We start from the raw sequence: 21,195 nt of genomic DNA, 5'->3' as shown, positions 1-21,195 counted from the left end.
CTCTGGCAATGATTTTTATAGGCTACAACATTCCTTGGCATAGAACCAGCTAACAGGAAAGAGCAAGAACTTAATGCTCTGGTGCTAAGACACATTTACAAGATTGAGGGATACCAGCTAGCACTCCAGCTCAAAATACTGCAGTTCAAAATAAACCCCAGGGAAGTTCTCACTAATTTCACTGGAGTACTGGTTTCCACATGGTTGTGTTTTGTAGCTGGATGTTTTACCCTACTACCCTGATGATTTTCAAGCTCAAGGACTTTCTCTTACCTCCTGAATAAGAGCATTATGTCGCAGCACTTTGCGTGCTTTCATGATACGGACAATAGCAGCTTGAAGATACATTTTCCTGTCTTCATCCACAGCACTTCGGGTCTGCTCCATCTCCTGCCATACAGGAAGAACAGTAATGCTCAAAATACAGTAAGACCAATAAAGATAAAAGTATCTTGAATCTATACTTTTTACTTTACTAAAAGTGGTGAACTAATAAAAAAATGCAGGTGTAGTTCAATTCCAGGAAAAGTGTGTCCATAAATCAAGGATATCAGGTTTCATGAAAGACAGTAGGAAGGTAGGAGAGAGGCATCCAAAATAACATTTTTGCTATGAATTGACTATAATGTATTGAGTTTGGCAGCACATACCTATCTTACACAAAATCCTGTGTCTCAGAAGATACACTGAGAACATGGATTAACAACACAGGAGTTGATTTTAGTTGCCAAACCACAGAACCATAAGAAAACAGTTCTTGCAGTAAATTGCTTTTATAAACACCAGTAACAAAAGAGTCTCAAGAGATAAACCAAACATCAATACCATCAGGTATTACCATTTTGTTTATCTTTTTCTTCTACTTTCTTGTTCCCTATTTCATCTTCTCTTTCCTATATTTTAAGTTTAAAAAATTGTGTCGCTTAAGTTTTAAACCTACAAAATTTCTTTTGTAAATCTTAGGCAATCTGATAGCTGCTTACTACACCAAACTAACACAGTAAATTCCACTTTAGAAAAATAAGCTTTCTAAGCTATTCAGGCTAGAAACACCAAAGAATACTTGCCTGTGGCGTGTCTTTCTGCATTGATGTGGTAATTTTAAACTTTGTTCGTTTACTGCTGAAGTTCATATTTAATGAAAATGTAGATTCTGTCTCTATATCTTCCTGAAATAGAGAATAATTTTTAAAAATCAGGAACAGTACCAGAAAATAGTAACAATTTAGTTTGATAAGTTGCACTTAGGGTCTTACATGCACAGAAGAAAAAACCAGATTTGTAGTTGGAAATTCTAAAATGCCATTTGAACTGGATCGATTTTTAAAGCTAGTTTAACTGAGCTAGAAATCAAGTCCATTTCAGAAAACACTATGTAGAACTCTGACATACAAGAATTTTGTTAACAAGCAATTTCTCTTTTAATACTTCAATAGCTTATCTTAGTTGCAAACACTTTCAATTTTCTCCCTGCAAAAAAAGTAGGATTTTCACCTATTTATGATAGGACCTCAAAGGGGAGCTGCTGCTTTCATAATATTTACAAAAGTTGCCTTCCAGAATTTAAGGAAAAGCATCTAAGCATTTTGTATATTATAGCAGAAACAGGTGACAAACTGCAACTTCTACAGTGCACATCTATCTGCAGATTGATCTCAATTCTTTTCCACATATATGTGTGTATTTTTTTTTCCCCCGCAGTAAAAACACCTTTACATTCAACACAGCATGACTGGCCACATCTCTGAAGTTTCCAGGCAAGAGTATTAACAATTCCAGGCAAGTGTTACCAATTTCCAGCAAAATAAAGTTAATAGGATTCTGAGACCTGGGAATCTTGCCATACTGTCTAAAGCACAAGCATTTTAGTAAACACAGAAAATATTTATCTAAATATGCACTCAAACCAATATTAATTCTAATTTTGTATCTTGCAACAAATAGTCTCTGTTACAATACATATTAAAACCAGGATACCAGGCATAGTATAGAAAATATAACATGAAAGAGGAGAGACCAAGAGCTTTAAAAATGATAAGCTAACCAAAAAAAAGCTAACTTTTAGCATTATTCTGCTGACATAGTTGAATATAAATCAAAATAAATTGTGTATTGAGCACAATTTAATGAAGATTTTGCCCAAATCTTCTCATGCTCTTTTTCCCCCACACCTGTTCAAAAAATGAACAAACAAGCAAAAACAAACTACAACACTGTACTTTTTTTTTTGGCTCAGATACAGGTAAAGAGAAGTTTGTGTATTGAATTCCACTGCTTAAGCCACTAAAGCTCACTTGTTTATTTAATAAGTAAGCTGATAAACTCTCTACAGATCTACTATCACATTGCTGAAAGGAGTGCAAAGAAAACAGAAATAGTAAAGACATTTGAATACAACAGTCTGGAAGAAGTAAAAGGGTCAGAAAGCTGTATTATTCCTTCTTCTATGACAGGCTTTAAGAAATTGGGTGAACCTTATAAAACAGACATAAATAAATGTAAATCCTTTAAATAACAGGCAACATTCTAAGATTATTAGAGGTGTCACCATTTCCTGTAATAGCTCCCAGTGTTTTATTTGACCCATGGTTTAACAGACATCTTCCCAGCAATTGTTCCACCCTGAGCTCATTTCTAGATATCAGAAGCATGTCCTATGCTTCAGCCAAGCATCAGATCTTCCTTGTGATCTCACTTTCCATTTTCTAAAATTTTCCTGGTTAAAAACAAAAGCAGCTATCAGAGCACCTTTGGATTTCTTCTTGTAAGTGAATTGAACAGCTTAGCTCAGTTTTTCTGTCTGACACTGTCTGCATAGTGGGCTTTCTGGGTGAGCTGGAAGCACATGCTAATGTCTGTATGGGATGCACAGACACTTCTGCAGTGTTTCTTACTTAACAGAGTGAAGTCTGTGCCCTTTCTGTATAGGAAAAAAGGTTTCAAATAGGCTATACAGAAGGATGAGACAGAGTCAGAAAAAGAAGTATCAGCCATTGTCTTAATTGCAAAGCTCAGATATTACTGGAATTCCAAGAAACTCATGGAATGATAAATCTGGCAAATTGCAGCAAAAATCCTCTCACAGAAGTCCTCCTTGCTTTCTTTCTTGCTCCTGTAAACTGTCAGCAAGGAAGAACATGATTGCTGGTGCTTTCAGTCTCTTAATCCCACAAATATTTTTTTAGGATCACTGTAAGACTATGGTTTAGTACTCAGGCTCCTTCCTGTGATTCAGTACAACTTTGAAAGCAAGGCAACAGAAAAAATGAGGAGTCCCTGCATGATTACCTTTTCCTGTTGCCATAGGCATAGAAAGCCTGTATGACAGGTACTTTACTTCCTCCTGTCTTTCCTTATAGAGAGATCTACAATTTTTCACAAGGGTCAAAAATAAAGCATAGAAAAATAAAAGTAAACAATGGATATTAAAAAAAAGTCCTCAACAAATATCAGAATGACAAGACTGAAAACATGAAACTTTTTTATATCATTATGGCATACCTTGTCTGAGTCATGGTTGATCATTTTGACATCAAGCAAAGATTTGATGGTTTTTGTCAGTTCCTTCTCATTCATTTGTGTACTGTCCTGAAGCTCCTTGTAGCTGACAGTCTCACTGTTGTTGAAGGCAAGCAACACTGCCATTTGGTATGTTGTGACCATGGCTACGTAAGGTTTGCACAAATAATTCATTTTTACTTCACCTGCAAGGATACAAGTAGTATTTTATAAATTGATGAAAGGTGCTGAAAAGTCATCTGAAGCCTAACTCCTAGAGCTCCTCGTACACTTCCAGACATTCAACCCAAGTCTGTATTTAACACTTGAAATGGGGCAATGACAACTGATGCTGTGAATTTACTATATATAATGTGGCCTACGTCATCTCCCTCACCCTGATTAACTATGAATACTAGACAAATAGTGCAATATAATATATAAAATTATAATTATATAATAATTAAATTATACTATAATTACAATTATAGAATAACTAAAAAAAATTAATTCCAAGTGGCCTTAATACATTGCAATGCATAAATGTCAATTAACAGCTTACACAGAATCCTAATTAACAAGAAAGTTGTTTACAGGAAAGATTTAAAAACAAAGTAAATTACATGTCCATCAAAATTTTTTCATATTCTTATATTTGCAAAATTCCCATGAAAAACAAAAAGAATTGAAGAAATCTCCTTGAAAGCAGATTTAGATTTTCTGTGCAAAGGTGAATGTGAGATAACAGCAACCTCCTATTACCAGACCTATATTTTCATTACACTGCATTGCTGTAGACTAGTATGGTTTTCACCTCCATGTGATATGTTGCAGTGCTCAGCTGTTAAAGCCTGATACTGACAGCATTTAAAACAAAACATGATTGACTGACACTTTGTAAAATAATCTATAATTTAATATACATCTTCTAAGGTATTTTTAACATTTATTACTATATAGTGAATATAAGCATGTATTTATGCAGATACTCACACACCTGAGTTAATTAGTATAATATGCATTCTTTAAATTATTTAGTATTTATGTAAGGAACATCTACACTAAGAAGCAATTCCAGGGCAATTGTTATTAACTGAGCAGTTCTGCAGTGCTTTTTTGCAGTTAACTACAACTCTAGTTTTACTAGGATTTACTAAATCACAGGTATGCAAGTTTACAAAACACAAATTTTGGAAATTCTATGTAGTAAATATTAAATTAATTTTCAACACAAAATATGTTTGTTGACTTAAAATGTAATAAATGTTCCAACTCCTCAGTCTTTTTGCCATTTGAAAAGAACTTTTAACAAATAACTCTTGGATCATAAGTTTAGCAAAACACTTATTTTTACCTGTACAAAGATAATGTAACCAAGTAAGCTTCCTTCCACTAAAATGCTGACTGTAAAATAATTCAAACTGCAAAACAAAATGAACATCAATTAGTCACACATATAGCTACTCACAATAGTTTATCATCACCCTACCACCCTAATGAAGAAATACTGGTTTTATGTCCATCACACTGGATGCAAACATTGCAGATGAATTAATGACAGCATTTTCCCTTAGAAGACGAGTGATGACTCAATCCTAATTTGAGGTCTACCTCTGGTAAGGAGAAAAACTTAAACAGATTTCAAGAATCTTTCCCTAAAATGGGATAAAACTCCCTAAACCCCACAATGCTAACACTGTGTACACATGCCAATTTGGCTTATTCTCGTTTGGTCTGGCAAATCTGATTAACATTGAAGGAAAACATAAAACAGGGACTTCTGACCTCTTTAGGAATTAGGTGTTTCTCCACTCAACAAGCTTGCACAGTATGAAAACCAGTATTTGTACACCACTCAGATAAATATACGTTTACAGGAAGCTCCAGCAGTCTCAGAAAAAGCTGCTGAAGAGGTTGCCCAGTTACAGAAGTACTCATATACCTTGGAGTGCAATTGCAAAACTTTTTTTTTTTCTAATTCCTTGCCAGAATCCTAAAATAACTCTCTCAAGGGGTCAAATGATCAAATTGGACATTAAATAAAGACATTGTCAGACAATTTTCAAAGACTCCCCGCCTCAAGGTCATGTTCTGTTTCTTTAGGGAATTCTAATTTAAAGCACAGATCTCTAGCTACGTGACATATGAGTATCTTTGCTCCTTTAAAATGGCAAAATGGTGAAATCAGGCAAGCAACTCAGTCTCTGAGTTGCTTATGCTACACAATTCTGTACCAATTTTCCAAGAGGCACAACTGACAATACTCCTATTTTAAACCCACAAAGACAACAAAATCTCATCAGTCACCTGGTGATCCTGTAGTGTAGGTTGGAAACAATTATATTGCTAAAACTAAGTGCCACTTAAGTGGAAATTAAAGCTGAATAGATAATCCTAATACTCAACAGGAATACAAGAAAAAGATCCTTCACTGCAGAAAAAGACATTTGCCATTATAACTTACATCAAATAACAATTTAAGGTATAAAAACAGCTAGCAAAAATCTCTTCTATCCAATAATACAAAATATGCATTACCTAAATTGTACTTCATCATTAAATACACCCTAGCAAAGATCAACACAAATATTTTGTATTTTAACAAACTTTGTATAGATAACATTTAGAATACAATAATATAACCAAAAGCAACAAAGTACCTCTACAAACCAGAAATAATCGCATAAGAAGAAAATATTTGGCTAAAGTAAAACCTTTACTGCTTTAAGAAATCATAAAATGAGCTTTAGAGAAGTTTGCACACAGCTTGACTTTGAGCTTCTATGAAACAGGGAACAAGAAACCTGTATTTGCATCTTAATCACTATTGAGTTGGTTCAGATATAACATGAGAAATAGAATCTTCTTTTATCTAAATATAAGGAGTTGGTTTTAAAGCTAAGAACCAACCCAGTTGATTTGATTGCATTCATTAGCATTTCTCTCAGCAATCATGAAGTGTAGAAGGGAGAAGTGAAAAAGCTATGCAAATACACAGATAAATTCAGTAAGGTATTTGGGTGACCCTTCCACATTGCATATGGACTGGAAACATGAAAGCCATAATTTACAATCAAAATGTACCAGCTCAAGTTTTACTCTGTTAGAGTGATGATTTTTCATTAGGAGTTATTTTCCATTTTCCACGTTTACACCTACTAACCTACCATCTGTACACTTTTTTCCAGTTCCTGAGGAATTGCAAATGTAGAAGAAGGAGCCTGAGTTAGAGGCCATGCACCAGCCTAGAAGTGGTGGGAAAGATAAAAGCATTAACATTTTCATACAACATACATATGTTAAAAACAATAATACTCTTAAGTAGACGTATAGTGTACATTATGTCACAATTGTCTCAGGAAGTTTTACTGATTATTTTATTGCACCTTCTGCACACCCCACTGAGGCATTAATTGAGATTGAAATTTTCTATCACTATTGTTCAGGGACCTAGTGGGTTGATTTTACAAAGAAACACTAGGAAAGTAAGCAATTCCACAATGATCACAAGCCATCGGTTTCCATATAAAGAAGTATTTATAATTAGAAAAATTGTATATTTGTTATTAGAACATAAAAAATAAGTACAAATAACTCAGCAACAATAAACATACATTAGTACCTGTAGAACATATATCTGAAAACTAATTCCCAAATCAATGATTGTGTCCTGGTTTTTGATAAAGTTGTTGAATTTATTGTTGAGATCAGCACTAACACTCATATCTGTATACATTCGATGGAGCTTGCTGGTAAATTCGTAACCACAGGCTTGCTGTGAAGAAATATTGTAACAGGTTTCAAAGTGAAAACAGTATTCATCATATAAATTATGATACTAATACAAAATGAAATCTCACTAATACAATGAAAATCTAGTCAGTAGAAGTGTTTATATTTACAGAAAACACTAGTTACAGTAAAAAACAAACTATAAGATAATCACATTTACCTTAGTTTCACCTTACATTAATCTATATGAAAAACATCGTTTTATAAAATCAAAAGATAAATATGTTTATGAAATTCCTTGTTACTTTTTTAATGTTAACATGAATTACTTGAATACAGCTAATAAAATTATCCAAAACCACATAAAAATCTCCAATGCCTAGGTGATACTCAGCCTGTTATCTTTCATAGACTACCAAAAAACTAGCATTTGCTTTCAGCTATTGGAAACAGATTTACTGATTGCTAAGTTACCTCTTGCACCCTCTGCTGTTCCCTCTCAAAACTACATACTCCTACATTTGTTTATTCTGTTAGAAGAATATGTATCTTACCTTTAGTTTATTTATCATCGCTTCTTCAGAATCCATAGACATAGACAAACCGTGAATTAATCTTTTTGCCAACATTCTGGCATAGAACTGCATTAAAAAAACCCAGGATGAGTATTTTAAGAAGCATAACCACATTCTTCAAGTATGCTTTAATTGTGACATTTTAACCATTATTGAACAGGAAAAGTTACCTTTTGGAATACATCTTTGTCATCAATGTATTTGAAAACAGTGATGAAACTTGTAAGCTTGTCTTCTACTTCATTCTCTGTCATTCCTTTTGCTGATTTCTTTAACAAGTTGTCACAGTATTTGGCCAGCTCAAATTAAAAAAAGAAAAATCAAACCCAAACCTACTTGTTAAGCTTGAGAACAATTGTATGCCAAAGTATTTCCAAATTTCTACAATAGTTCAAACACAAAATAAGTCACAGTCTACAGTTTCATATTCTACACAGGGGGTGTACTCATGGGCAAATGATACATGCTACATCCACAGAAAACACAGTTTGTATAAAAAATGGGAACCATAGCAATTCTGCACACTCACAAAATGCGTGTGCAGCTTAAGCTGTTACTGCTGAAATACACACCTGAGTATGACCCAGTGTGAGAGCTGGATATGCATGTGAGGGACCCTATGGCAATTCATTTGATGGTTATATACAGAATTATTACTTTCTGTGGGCATCACTTACCAACTCAGGTGCTTTGCAGATCGACTTGGGCTCCCGGTAGTTAACTACTGATGTCAAAGCCTACACAAAAGCAAGGAGCAAAAAGAAAAAATCTGAAGTCAATGACTTAAACTTTTTTCTTTTATGAAATCTGAAGAAATCAAAAAAATCCTTAGGGCAAAGACCATCTTAAATCCTATAAAAATGAACTACACAAAAGGGGATAAAAAAAGAAGCAACTAATAAAAAGGTTTAATTTACTGGTCTGTGAAAACCTGATTGTTAAATATTTTTAAGTTGAGAAATATGTAAAAGTGGAAAGAGGAAGAAAAATAATTAGAAAACCAAAGAACAAATTAAGTTCTGATTACAAACTTCACAAAAGTGTGATAATTTTGGTATATAGCAATATTATGGTCCAAAAGGATGGATGGAAAGAAACTTAGGAATAAGTACAGATAAAGCTGATTTGAGCAGCAGCACATCAATAGCATGTATGTTGAGCTGAAAAACTTATATGATGTGTTCACAACAGTAAGAAATGAAAGTGTTTTTGGATGTCGAATTTTTTCATACACTGAAGAGGAGAAAAATGTATTGTTGAAAGTGGAAATTTGAAGCAGTAGAGTACAAACAATACAGTGACTGAAGATAACCTGAATAAGATGAAAAAGGAAAGAGATAATGGCAGTTTAGAAACGAAAAAATAATGCAGTTTCTAAACTACATGTCACATTTAAATTAGAGTTGTAAACTAACAGTGCACCAAAAATACTGAATGATCATAGTTCCCAGGAATTATAGTTCCTCTGTAGAAGGAAAATATTGTTGTTTTTATTATTATAAGGACAAACTGACAAAGAACTCTTCGCACAATACCTCAAGATTTCAAAATTCCCAGAATTCCTCTGAGAAAAGAATGCATGACTGGACAAGAAATAGGGAACTCTTTGAGGATGGAGTACAGTAAATTCACGAATACAAGCCGCACTGAGTATAAGCCGCATCTCTGAGTGTTGGCAAACATTTCGGTTTTTGTCCATAGATAAGCCGCACCCGAATATAAGCCGCTCTGTCGTTCGCAGCGAGGACCCGCGTGCAATTAGTAACAGAACCGCGGCAGGGCGGGGTTTACTGGCTGAGCTAAGGCTGTGCAGGCTCGGCCCGCTAGGGGCCGCTGACGGGGCCAGGTGGCCCAGCCCGGTGCTGCCGCTCGGGGCCGGCCCCCGCTGCCACTGGGCTCGGTCACCCCGGGTCGGCGCTGCCCCGCGGTGGCAGGCAGGGACAGAGCTTCCCCTGCTCCTACGGCAGCGGCGGCAGGCGGGGACGGAGCTTTCCCGCGCCCGTGGTGCCGGCGGCGGGCAGGGACGGAGTTTCCCCGCTCCTGCCGGGGCGGCGGCGGGCGGGGACAAAGCACCCCGTCGGCTCCCCGAGCCGTGGCAATGGCTGCGCGGGGCTCCTGTCGGCTCCCCGAGCCGCAGCAATGGTGGCGCGCGCTTCCCCCCCCTCCCCGGGCCGCGGCAATGGCGGCACCGGGCCCCCCCCGTCTCTCCCCTGGGCTGTGGCAGAGGAGGAAAGAGAGCTCTCCCGCCTCTCTCCCCGCCCCCCGTGCTGCCTGCAGGGAGCCAGGCTCCACCCGCGGTGCAACAGAGTAGCGATTTGTAACAATCGCAAAATGCCGACTTTGCAGCTGCTCGGCTCAGCACTCTGGCTGGCACTTCTGAGGTTGTATTAGCCGCTCCTGATTATTAGCCGCGTTTCCGGTTTAGGAGCAAAATCTTAGTCAAATTGGTGCGGCTTGTATTCGTGAAATTACTGTACTCTTTTGCAATAATACTGGAGGCAGCAATAGCAATTTTGATATCCACGATCAAAAATTAACAGGAAATCAATATTTTAAGTATTTATTGTAAAAAAGATCAATGAAGGACTGATGTATTTAAGAGAAAGTTCATTGCCTATGTGCCAGCAAATTAAGTTGTCAGTCTCATGATACTCCACCTTCTGGTACATGACATTAATTGCAATGGAGAGAGAAATGTATTTGGTATTGAAGTATTTGTTTTAAAATGCTAAAAAATTATTTTATCGATGTCACAAATACAGATGGGTAACTACTATTAGTACCATCACTGGTAGCTTCTCCATTATGCCTTTTCAGGTTAACTGTGACTGAAATTCATCAAAGCTTTGACTTTAATGTCAAGACTCTGACATTAACTACAAACTGCAACTACTACACACACCACAAAAGAGCAATGAACTGTAAGTGTGCATCCTGTGACAGGAAATTAAAGAAAGGAAGGATATTTATTAGTTATAATTAATAATGATTAATATTAAAATTTATGATAATTAGAACTGTTATCTTGAATACCTACATGGCTATGCATTTCAAATAAAAGCAGCAAGCCTCTTTCCCTATATTTATTATTTAAATCCAAGTGCAGCTGTCTTCTGGAAAAAGTTACCAAAAAGTTCAATTGTGGCAGTGATTGAAGCAATATAAGTTTCCAGATATTCTTTGTAGTCAACTTGAAAAATCTAAGCACAGATTCTGTGGAAGTAAATCTAAGAGCATTCAGAGATTAACATTTCAACAAGCAAATTCAAGTTCAAATGCATGTAAGAATTATCAAACCTCCCAAACCCTACCAGTTGCCTATTTATTATCTGCACTATTTATTATCTGCACTTATATTTACACTGAATGGATCAGCACCATTTTGGTGTTTTGAAATATGATGAGAGGAAAGGTCTTTCTTTCAGAAAATAAGTATTAAAGTGGTCTCCTTTAATGTATCATTTCCCTTACACTGGACTGTCTTTTGCTCCAATGCAGTTCTAAACTAGAAAGACTGCATATGAACTATCTCTAAACACATGTTGATGCTGTGAAGAGTTTTGGTGAGCCTGAATCAGGGTCCTGGATTTTGTTTTCCAATGCTTTGTTACTGAAGTAAAAATTACCTTGTCAAGGGCACTCATAAAGTGTTGATCACCATTCAAAACAGTGTTGATCAGCTGAACAAATTTACTATGTACTTCCAAAACTGACTCCACAAACTGAGTTGGCATCTAAAGAGGATAGATAAAACAGAAAGGAAGTTAGTGAGAAAAGCAGTAGTATCTAACACAAACATATCTACATTAGTTGTAGATTTTTTACTAATTACTCTTTTTTGGGAAAGTTAATACTACAGTGATTTTTGAGAGGAGGAATTCTGCATTGCTGTACTCTCACACTATGGTGGTAGAGCATGTAGTGGAAATAAAAAGTCTAGGTTACATTTACAGTCCTGCTATGCAACCTAGATTTGAGTCTATACTGCTCTCATGCCATCGAATTTTTCCCTAAAATTCTTTATTAGCCTTTTCAAAAATCATCATTAATAAATACAGCAATCAAGCAACTGATATAATAAACTGCTGCTTCTCCTACACAGTGACTGAATTCAGAGACAGAAAATCTGGATGGTCCCTTTACATTTTCCTACATAGGACAGTTACCAATTTAATTTCATGCACTACATTCCAGCATCACATTCTGCATAGAAATGACTGACATGAGCTGGAGGAGTCCCTACACAGACAAGATGGCAGGCACAAGAGCAACAGTGTGCAAGGCACTGGCTCTGTGGCATAATTCCCCAAATACATTCTCAGGTCACACACTAAAAATATATTCAAAGTACATAATTTATACAAAAGAATGAGTATTCACACTTTGAAATTTTTTACATAAGGTTGTGAATTGTCACCATCTTTGTGGGTCTGTATTTATTTGTCTGTGTAGACACTCTTAGTTTGAAAGACTAAGTTCAATAAATCTAATAATAATTTGAAAGGAAATTATACTACTAAACACTTCAGTCCCTTTTCAGTATGCACACTGAGTTAACGAATAGTAAGCATTCCTGTGCAGTCAGTAACAGAATGAATGTACAACAGTATTACTAGACAGAAACACTGGACAGCTAAAGTCATCATCCTCAAGTGAGCACAGATCTAGACAGCAAGATGTACACATGCACAAATACAATGTCAAACAAAAGCTTGTTGTTTGTCTCTAAACAGCAATACTGGAGAAATAAAAACAGAATTGAGTAATGTAAATAGATATAAACTGAAAAACCATTTAACACACTTCAGTAAAATAAGTAAGATACTAATATTTTCAGAAATTACATGATGATATAAAGTAAAATTACTACAAAGCTATTAAGAAAACCACCACATTGAAATCAGGACAGGATGTCAAGCCTTTGCAAAATGAAATCACTGGCTCCTAATATACCAGAATGGCAAGTACCACTGACTTAAGAGAAATTCAGGAAAAAAAACGCATGCATGGAACAAAAGGGCTACTTGTCCTGGCATTATTAAGTAAACAACCATGAGAAATATCTAGTTGCAGTTGTTTCTAGTTAAGATCACAACAATTACAACAATCAGCTCCCAGGATAGATAAATGTGGCACAGATAACCATTCTGATGAGAAGTTACAACTTATCCATCATGTTCCAAACCAATTGTATGTAGGCAAAATTAAAAAAACAAACAGAATAAAACTAACAGGAATAGGGCAAACACTTAATCAAGAATGTTAATCACACAGTCATTTCAGCTGCCTGAGGAAACTCACATTTTCCTGAGAAAGATTGCTGGTTGCTCTAAGGCCCTCATCATGGATATGGTTTTGTAGTTCCTGAATCATATGAGGTAAACCACTTGACACAGCACGAAGCAGAGTATACATATTTGCCATGTCTGTAACAGAGATACATTTTTAAGGAGTACACTTAGAAACACTAAAAATTAACACTTAATATAGTATCATAATTTCACACAGAACTTTTTAAAGACTGAAACAAGACCAACTGTTTTGAAAGAAAAAAATTAACATATACTGGATCACTGACAAAAAAAAATTAACATACATTGGATCACTGACAAAAGAAAAAATGGAAAAAGTAGGCCTACTATCAGTATTTACTGACTTCTACCATTGTGACTACCTCACTCTTCCAATACAGCTTCTTTAGGAGAGACTCTAAGAAGAGAGGTGGGATAGTGTGGAGAAATAGTGCGCCAGTTTATTTCAAACCTTGGCCTCCCCTAAATTGCCCTTAGCAGCAGCTGACTAAAATCAGTATAGATATTTTCTTGACTTTTTATTTGCCTCCAGTGGTAGTTTGAAACTTTTCTCAGGTAAAAAATGCTCTAAACAAACCACTGCTATTTTTATTATATTTTACCTCACTGTATCCCCCAAAAAGAAACCAAACAAAACAGATCCAAACTCAGATCAAACTTGAAAAATTCCCTGGAAACCAAACACACCATTATTAAATATAATTTGAGTTTGACTGTGAAAAATAATCTTATGTTTTGCATAAGAGATACCATCTTCCATGCAAGAATCAGTATTCTTTCAAAGGTAAGAGGGATGTAGTCATTGGGAAGCATGGTTGTTTTAAGTCGGGTAGGAAATATAATTGCAAGAGCATCTCCTTCTGTAAAAAGGATTTGGGATGAGAAGGTGTAAAAGATTCAGGACAATAAAAAGTGGCTATGAAAAGAAGCCAAAATATTTTATAAGTCTGACCTGTTAAGTGATGATGAAGAAATCTGTTAGCACGAAAAATGTCATTCAACGTTTAATGGGGATTTTTAGATAAATAACATTAGTTGAAAATGCTTATGTTCCCAGAAGGTCATTAAAAAAAGATAGGAAATTGTAATGCTAAGTGAATAACACAAAAATAACTTTTGTCCTCCTGTAACCAGTAAGACTTACCACTTCTTTTCTCTTGTCTGATAATATTGTGACATTCTGCGTGTAGAAACTGCAAGTGATCTGCTACCATCCTCTGTTGGCATTCATGAGTGACTTTGCCATATGAGCTGGGATTCAAGTATTTCCGACATCGCATTTCTTCATCTTTTAATCTACCTAAAACCTGCAGACAAGAGGTCAAACTGGGAGCTGAAGTAATACTGACAACCAATATAGTACCAGAATATACAACAGTGTATGTATGTAGGATGAAAAACAAGAATAATAATAAAGTTACAAAGAACTTGTGCAGGATGCTGAAAGATTAAATTTATTCTTCTGAATCGAGCTATTACTGAATGAATATAATCTAGTCTAAGTGCTAACTAGGCTTGGTCACAACTAGATGTCTACCAGCATTCCACAGTTTTCATCTTGAAATTTCTTGTTCCCTTTAACCTTGGGATCAGTCTTCCCCAATTTCTCTTCCTTCTTATTCCTTCTGAGAAAGTTTTACAATACCTAATAAAAAGAGAACTCTAAGAATCACTTTACTATTCCAAGTCTATCTGCTTGCACGTACACATATGCTCAATAGGTACAGGAGTACATCTGAGCTATTAATAAGTGCTCTTTTTATAACTCAATGAAGGAAATAGGCTTTATCATAAGTCATATGAATACTGCCATAAAAGCACTAATATCCTGTGAACATGAGGGGAGTCTAGGGAGAGTAGTGCAGCTGCAGACTGCTAATGAGAGGCAAAACTGCTTTTGATTTAGTTGAAGTCTTAGCCTGTCCCTGAATTTCACCACAGGTGTGTAACCATTAGCTTAGAAGCAATTTCACAGCCTTTTTCTCAACTCTTCTATCTTGGCAGTGTGGACAACACAGGACCGAGAACTGACTCTTGTATTAATCTTTGTTTTCTCAAACAAGGTATATATAAGAACTACAAGTAACTTAACCACAACATAACTTCATGCACCACAAAGCAAAATGAAAGAAAATCCACCCCAGAATATGTAATTTTTAATAATGTTTTGTAACAACTTAGAGTGTTCTCTAACCACATATTACTAAAACTCTAATGTTACCCTATCCCAAACTGAAAGAACATAAGGAAGGGAGGAAGTAATATTGATCAACCTGGTAAGTTTTACTTTTTGTCTTTTTTTTTTTCACTTTTCATGCCATGGAGTGATCATTTATCATGAAATATTTTGATACTGACTGTCCATCCACAGCAAGGTTTGTAGTTTATGTTCAGATTAACCATGTCACTAAAAAGTAAAATTTCAATTGCATGAAAGCATAAGATGAAGAACAACTATGGGAATTGTAGAGGTCAACATGTATCATCAGTAAAATTATTTTAATAATTGCATGTGTATTGAAGAATCTCTTACCTTCTCCATGTACTGTGAGCAATTTGACTCTTGCAATAAGTTTGAAGCTTCTTGTTTATAATACTCCCCTGTTTCATTCAGAAAAGGACACTCAAAAATTTCCTGATAAAACTAGAACAGACAATTTTTATAAAGGACAAATAATGTATATACTAGATAGACATTCCAAATTAAAAAACATAATCAGAAATGTGTATCTACCTTTAGGGGGAATTTTTTCTTATACTGTTCAACATGAACAAAGGAGTTAATAACCCCATGGATTACTTTCTGGTTTGGGTCTTCTCCACAGCGATCACTGAAAAACAAAGCAAACATTTATGAGAATGCAGGTATCTGGTGCAACTCATCCATAGCTAAATGAAACAAAATCAGATTAAAACATTTTTCAGTAAACTCCTCTGGTAGAATTGGCAAAATTTAAGAAGATTAATCCTAAAATAAAAAATGCACTTCTTTCTTTCATATACACTTAAATTGTTGAGATAATTATTCATAAAATGTTCAAAAGCATTAAAAGGTCATGAAATTTCCAAGTATTTGCTAAAGATATAAATATTCCAAATTACATATTCTAAGCAACTAGTTTAAAAGCTACAGTAATTTGCATCTCATATTTGTAGCCTTTATTATATATAGATTACCTTCCCACTCTTGTCCCTTTCAAAAAATCCATCCTTTTACCAGCATCACAACAAGAAGCATGCTGTTTTCTTTCCTGAATATCTAGTATTCAACATGTAGATTTCAAGTGGAATAAATAACACACCTGGCCCATTATCACAATGTTTAATCACTCATGAGAAAAGGAAAACCTTACATCTTCCAGTCAAGGTCTTAGCTTCAAATGAAGGGAGTTGAAGTGAATAAAATGTTGTCTTTAATTCCATTCAGGTGAAAATATAAGTAATTAAAATGAGTGTTTTACATGCTAAAAACATTAGTGTTCAGTCCTTTGCAAAGACTGGAAATAACAGACCCACACTCAAAACAGCAGAGAGTTCCTCTAAAAGAAAAGTTCTAAAAAAAAGACCACTTTGCAGACGTACTTTACAACTAAGTTAAAAAATATTCCCTAACTCCTAAGGTGTTAAATAGGACTAAAATATGATTTACAAAAGTATATTTACGATTAAGCATCAAATACAAACATTATCATATACCCATCTAGGCTGGGGTGAAATGGGAAAGAAGCAATTTTGCTAATGTCATTTACTTTGGTTTGTAACCAGGAAAAACGCCAGAGGATGCCCATGAGCTGTGGAGATTTACCAGGACAGCCACACTAGCAGTCATTGTATTATGCACACCAGACCATCTTCATGTATTCACAACATTGATAATTATGGATATTGCTTTCAAACACTACTGTTTTCTCAGATCTGAAAACTTAAGCTCATGATGGGTGTAGACAATTAGCTCTCTTACCAGATTGTGAACAGTCACCGTATGGTTCATGCAGCTTTATTATCCATTACAAATGAACTGAATGGATGAGTTCCATCAGGGTTGGTCTGATTTTTCACCCAGGGAACAGGAAGATTTCCTCTGGTTGTGGGAGCTGAACCAGTGGAATAAACCTGGGATTGGGTACACGTAACAACACTGTGCATCCCTGCCAGCATCTCTCTGCAGGGTCTGGTTTACGATAGCAGAGGCAGCAGCACAGAATCACAGAAAAGTGAAACATCTGTCCTGGCCCTGCAACTCCACCCCAAGAAGGGCCCAGGAGCATGGAGAGCTGCAGGATGCATGCAGCCTGTGAACACAGGGCTAGGCCATGGAGCATAGGAAGTCACAGAACTAAAAGTTGAGGGTATTACAAAGCAGGGCTTTGGCAAGAGACAGCCCAGCCCAGCTCTTGCATGCAGGACTCTGAACCTGGAAAGGACCCTGGACCAGGTACACAAACACAAGCAGCATTGCTGGAGGAACAGCCCAAGTCCCAGCTTCCCTCTGCTCGGTTCACAGGTCACTTGAGACCTTAGCCCATACACATCTGGAAGGGCTGGGAGCTGCAATGGCCAGACCCAGAGGACTTTAAGGGCTATGTACTTTAGGAAAAAGCTGTATAAGTACTGGAGACATGCTCCATGGAAGAGTTGGAAGGAAGGAAACAGGCTTTTGAAACAGAGGTTAGGTGGCACAACGGTAAGAAATGAAAACAAACACAGCACAGAACAGGCCTTGCCTGCTCTGGCAGCCCCTTCAGGTTTTTATTTACACCAACGGCACAGGAATGTGTGATGCAAATGTCAACAAAATTTGACAGAAGTTTTAAGGACAACTTTCACAAAAGCTGTAGTAGTAAGAACAACTGCCACACTAAAATGGAATTGGTAACCCCACAAAGGTAGAAGTCCATGAAACGTTTCTTTTCATTCTTGGCAGCAGTCAGCAAGCAATACAGATACATAAAGTTACAGAGCAGCTGCAACACAGGTTGAAGCAGGGATGTCACAGAATATCTTGGGTATAAGGGTATGATGATGTTTGGAAAGGAATCTGGATAAAAAATAAAGGGCTAGAAACACAAGTTTCACTAATTCAGGTGGTGACAAGCTTTTTTCCAAAAGAAATGGAGAAAGCTACAAAACACATACACAAGAAAGTTGTGCTGGTTTATATTAACTCCATCTTGCACCTGTCTTCAGGCTCAAGATAACAATGTATGTTCAACATGTATTGTACAGTGAATCAGTACAGCCCAAAGAAGAACATTTAAAAAATTTCAGGTACAATAATTAAATATCAGGTTAATTAAAAGAAGATTCCATCACTCAAAAGAAGTGCTCTGCTGTGTCAGACCAAGAATCTTTCAAGGCCAATTACGTACAGAATTCACTGTGAATTATACTGTTCCATATACTTTTTAAAAAGTTAACTTATAATAGCTTTAATTTCAAACAAATGAAACAGATAATGTATCGGCTTAGACAGGACTAGGTCCAGTTAGTTAGGAAGTGTCTATCTTTAGTAGAGAAACCTCTCTCAGTCCGTACTAATCACACTGTCATTTGAGATAGCACTTGAGTAAATTCCAAATTATTTCTGTTTAAGATTTTCATAGACGAATTTTCTCACAATTCAAGATCATTTCAGCTTCCTGTTGTGTTGAAACAAAAATACTTAAGTTGATATTCAGCTTGCCTTGTAGAAGGAGTGCTTGGGCTCGAGGGAGGGGAACGAAAGTGTTCTACTCAGAACTCTGTATTAGGAGTGCAGTCAGACAAAACAGGTTTAAGTGATTTGAGAATTCTCTGCTGTTCAAGGGGGCTAATCCCGTTCCCTTTGCTCAATCACAGGCCTCCATCTCTCTTGCTTTGCTTTGGCACTCATCTGATGCTTTGCTGAATTGACTTGTTGTGCCGGTCTGGTGAAACATTAGCCAAGATGGTTTTCTGTCACATTGGCAGTTGAGTTGGGTCACTAAGGAGCTAGGTGAGCACCAAATTCAGCACATGAAAGGTAGTAGAGCACAGCCTGCTCCTTTCTGGTGTCAGTGAACTCTTAGATCAGTTTAGCCATCTTGTTCAGCTGAGCCACAAGCCACAACTAGTATTTCTTTATTTTAATGTACCAAAAAAGGTTTATTGTCAATTGTAATGTATGATTTATTGCACAAACATGTAGCTTCTAAAAAGTTGGTCTGTTCGAGGCTGTAGTCGTAGAAGTCTTTTTAAAAATCCAGTTAAATTTGAAAGAAGAATTTGTGGCTCTGCTTCCCTACCTTTTCCAGGGCAGTAAGAAAGCTACTTTTATATGCAACAATTTACTACAGTGTTGGTTATCAACTCCACATACTGTTGTATGCTACACAAACCTCCTGCCTAGAAGTAGTTCAACTGTCCCATCTACATAAATTTTTTTAAACATTGTAATATATTTAATCACGCACAAACAAGTACTATGAGGAAAGTGTGGAATAGAAGAGTTTTTAGGCATATACATGTATTAGTAATTTTATTAAAATTTTTAAATTGTATTATTCCCATGCATTTTCTTGCATGTCTGACAGATACAGCTTATGGATATGCACCTTGTTTAATCCCTGAATTACTCAATGCTAAAAAACATTTAAGTCACTTGCAGCAGCGTCTTTAAACTGCCTTTTAAAAGCTGTATTGACCACTGAAATTACAGCAAAGAACAGCAATAAGCCTATTGTTACATGCAAAGGCCACCCTCAGAAGGCCCACAGGAAGCACTGCATTTCATGATAGCAAGAAAAAAAACAGCTACAAGAAGTAGTTCTCTCTTAAGTAATTCATCAAATGACACGCAGATCACAAAGTGGCTAGAAGAAACTTAATTTTGGATGTATATTTTGAGAAGCAGAACTGAACTAACTTCTCTAAGATCATACAAAAGACTCCCTAATAAAGAATGAGAAAAAAATTCAAATACAACCATTAGAGACAAAGATCTAAATTTTATTTCAAAGTTTCCAAATAGTAACAAATAGTGACAACTTGTTACAGTCTCAAGATCGAATGCCTCCCAAAATCCATGACAGCCTTGATCCATACACTCTGGGGAGCTCTGCAATCAGCCTCAAGCTAAATTCAGACCATTATTTTAAGAGGCATCAGACGTCTGTTGGAAAAGGTTTCCACACACACTTCCACTCCCACCCACCAGTGACATATATACATTAACTAAGACAAGTCTTCAGCATCACTATGCTTGATGTAACAAAAGAGAATATTCTTCACCATGAATTAGAGAATCTCCATTTAGTAAAAATAAATTGTTAGAGTAAAAATAGATAAAGCATTATTAGTCCTGGTTACAAAGGAACCATGATTCAACAGTTGGAAGCAAATAAATACTTCCTGACCTCAGAAATGCCATCCAAAAGTGTCATCACATCTGTTATTTTGCTGTCAAATATTTAATTCAGGAATGAAAAACACAAATAAACAATTAAAATTAGGTTTTGAATGCCTTACAGATTTTTTTCTGACCAAGTTCATATTCAAGGAACCTCAATCTGCCGAATGACCTCTCTCATTCAGTTTACCTACACCAGTCTGGTCACCTGAGTATTCAATTTAAAAAACGCCCATCATTAGGCAACTCCAGAGTTATCCTAAACAATGGGAAGAGTGCAGAAACTGATGAAACTTACAACTACACACAAGAACTGTAGTAGATCACAAAATTTCTGTTATTCATAAATTAGAAGATCCTTTAGAAGTCAAATAAAATTTTTAAATGAAAGCTTTAAAAGTCCTGAGCTCTTTGGCTTTTTTTATAAGTAAAAAAATTAACTTTTCCTCAAACAGCAAAAAGAATTATCTTCATTTCATTCAAGTCAAACATCAAAAATGTTAAGTGAAGATACTGATCTGAAAAACAGAAATCCAGAAGCTTTGTCTTTCTGGCAGATAAGCAAAAATTGTTCTGGGCTTCACGAAGAGCAGCACAGCTTCACTGGCTTTGGCTAATCTTTGCCTGAGGCCTGGTCCTTAACTTTACTGACAGCACAGAAGCTAAAGGCAGTCAGTATCAGGTGGAGAAAAAGGTAAAAGGCATCCTATGG

The 21,195-nt window shown here is 36.1% G+C and overlaps 1 protein-coding gene across 1 annotated transcript in view; it reads right to left on the bottom strand.

Annotated features, from left to right (window-relative positions):
* The window catches only part of CUL2 (cullin 2), a 41,386-nt gene that overhangs the window by 3,421 nt on the left and 16,770 nt on the right, over positions 1-21,195 (bottom strand). Inside the window, exons 7-20 of the mRNA XM_033070701.2 lie at positions 15,852-15,948; positions 15,651-15,761; positions 14,262-14,424; positions 13,107-13,231; positions 11,432-11,539; positions 8,483-8,542; positions 7,976-8,104; positions 7,785-7,871; positions 7,121-7,273; positions 6,666-6,743; positions 4,853-4,919; positions 3,502-3,704; positions 1,068-1,169; positions 274-390 (exon numbers count right to left, since the gene is read on the bottom strand). Of these exons, the coding sequence (XP_032926592.1) occupies positions 274-390; positions 1,068-1,169; positions 3,502-3,704; positions 4,853-4,919; positions 6,666-6,743; positions 7,121-7,273; positions 7,785-7,871; positions 7,976-8,104; positions 8,483-8,542; positions 11,432-11,539; positions 13,107-13,231; positions 14,262-14,424; positions 15,651-15,761; positions 15,852-15,948 (1,600 nt within the window). The remainder of the gene's footprint in view (positions 1-273; positions 391-1,067; positions 1,170-3,501; positions 3,705-4,852; positions 4,920-6,665; positions 6,744-7,120; positions 7,274-7,784; positions 7,872-7,975; positions 8,105-8,482; positions 8,543-11,431; positions 11,540-13,106; positions 13,232-14,261; positions 14,425-15,650; positions 15,762-15,851; positions 15,949-21,195) is intronic.

This window comes from Catharus ustulatus, chromosome 1, assembly GCF_009819885.2.
Source record: "Catharus ustulatus isolate bCatUst1 chromosome 1, bCatUst1.pri.v2, whole genome shotgun sequence".
Lineage (NCBI taxonomy): Eukaryota > Metazoa > Chordata > Aves > Passeriformes > Turdidae > Catharus > Catharus ustulatus.
The sequence above is the reverse complement of the archived record's forward strand: the minus strand, read 5'-3'. Positions and strand labels throughout refer to the sequence as shown.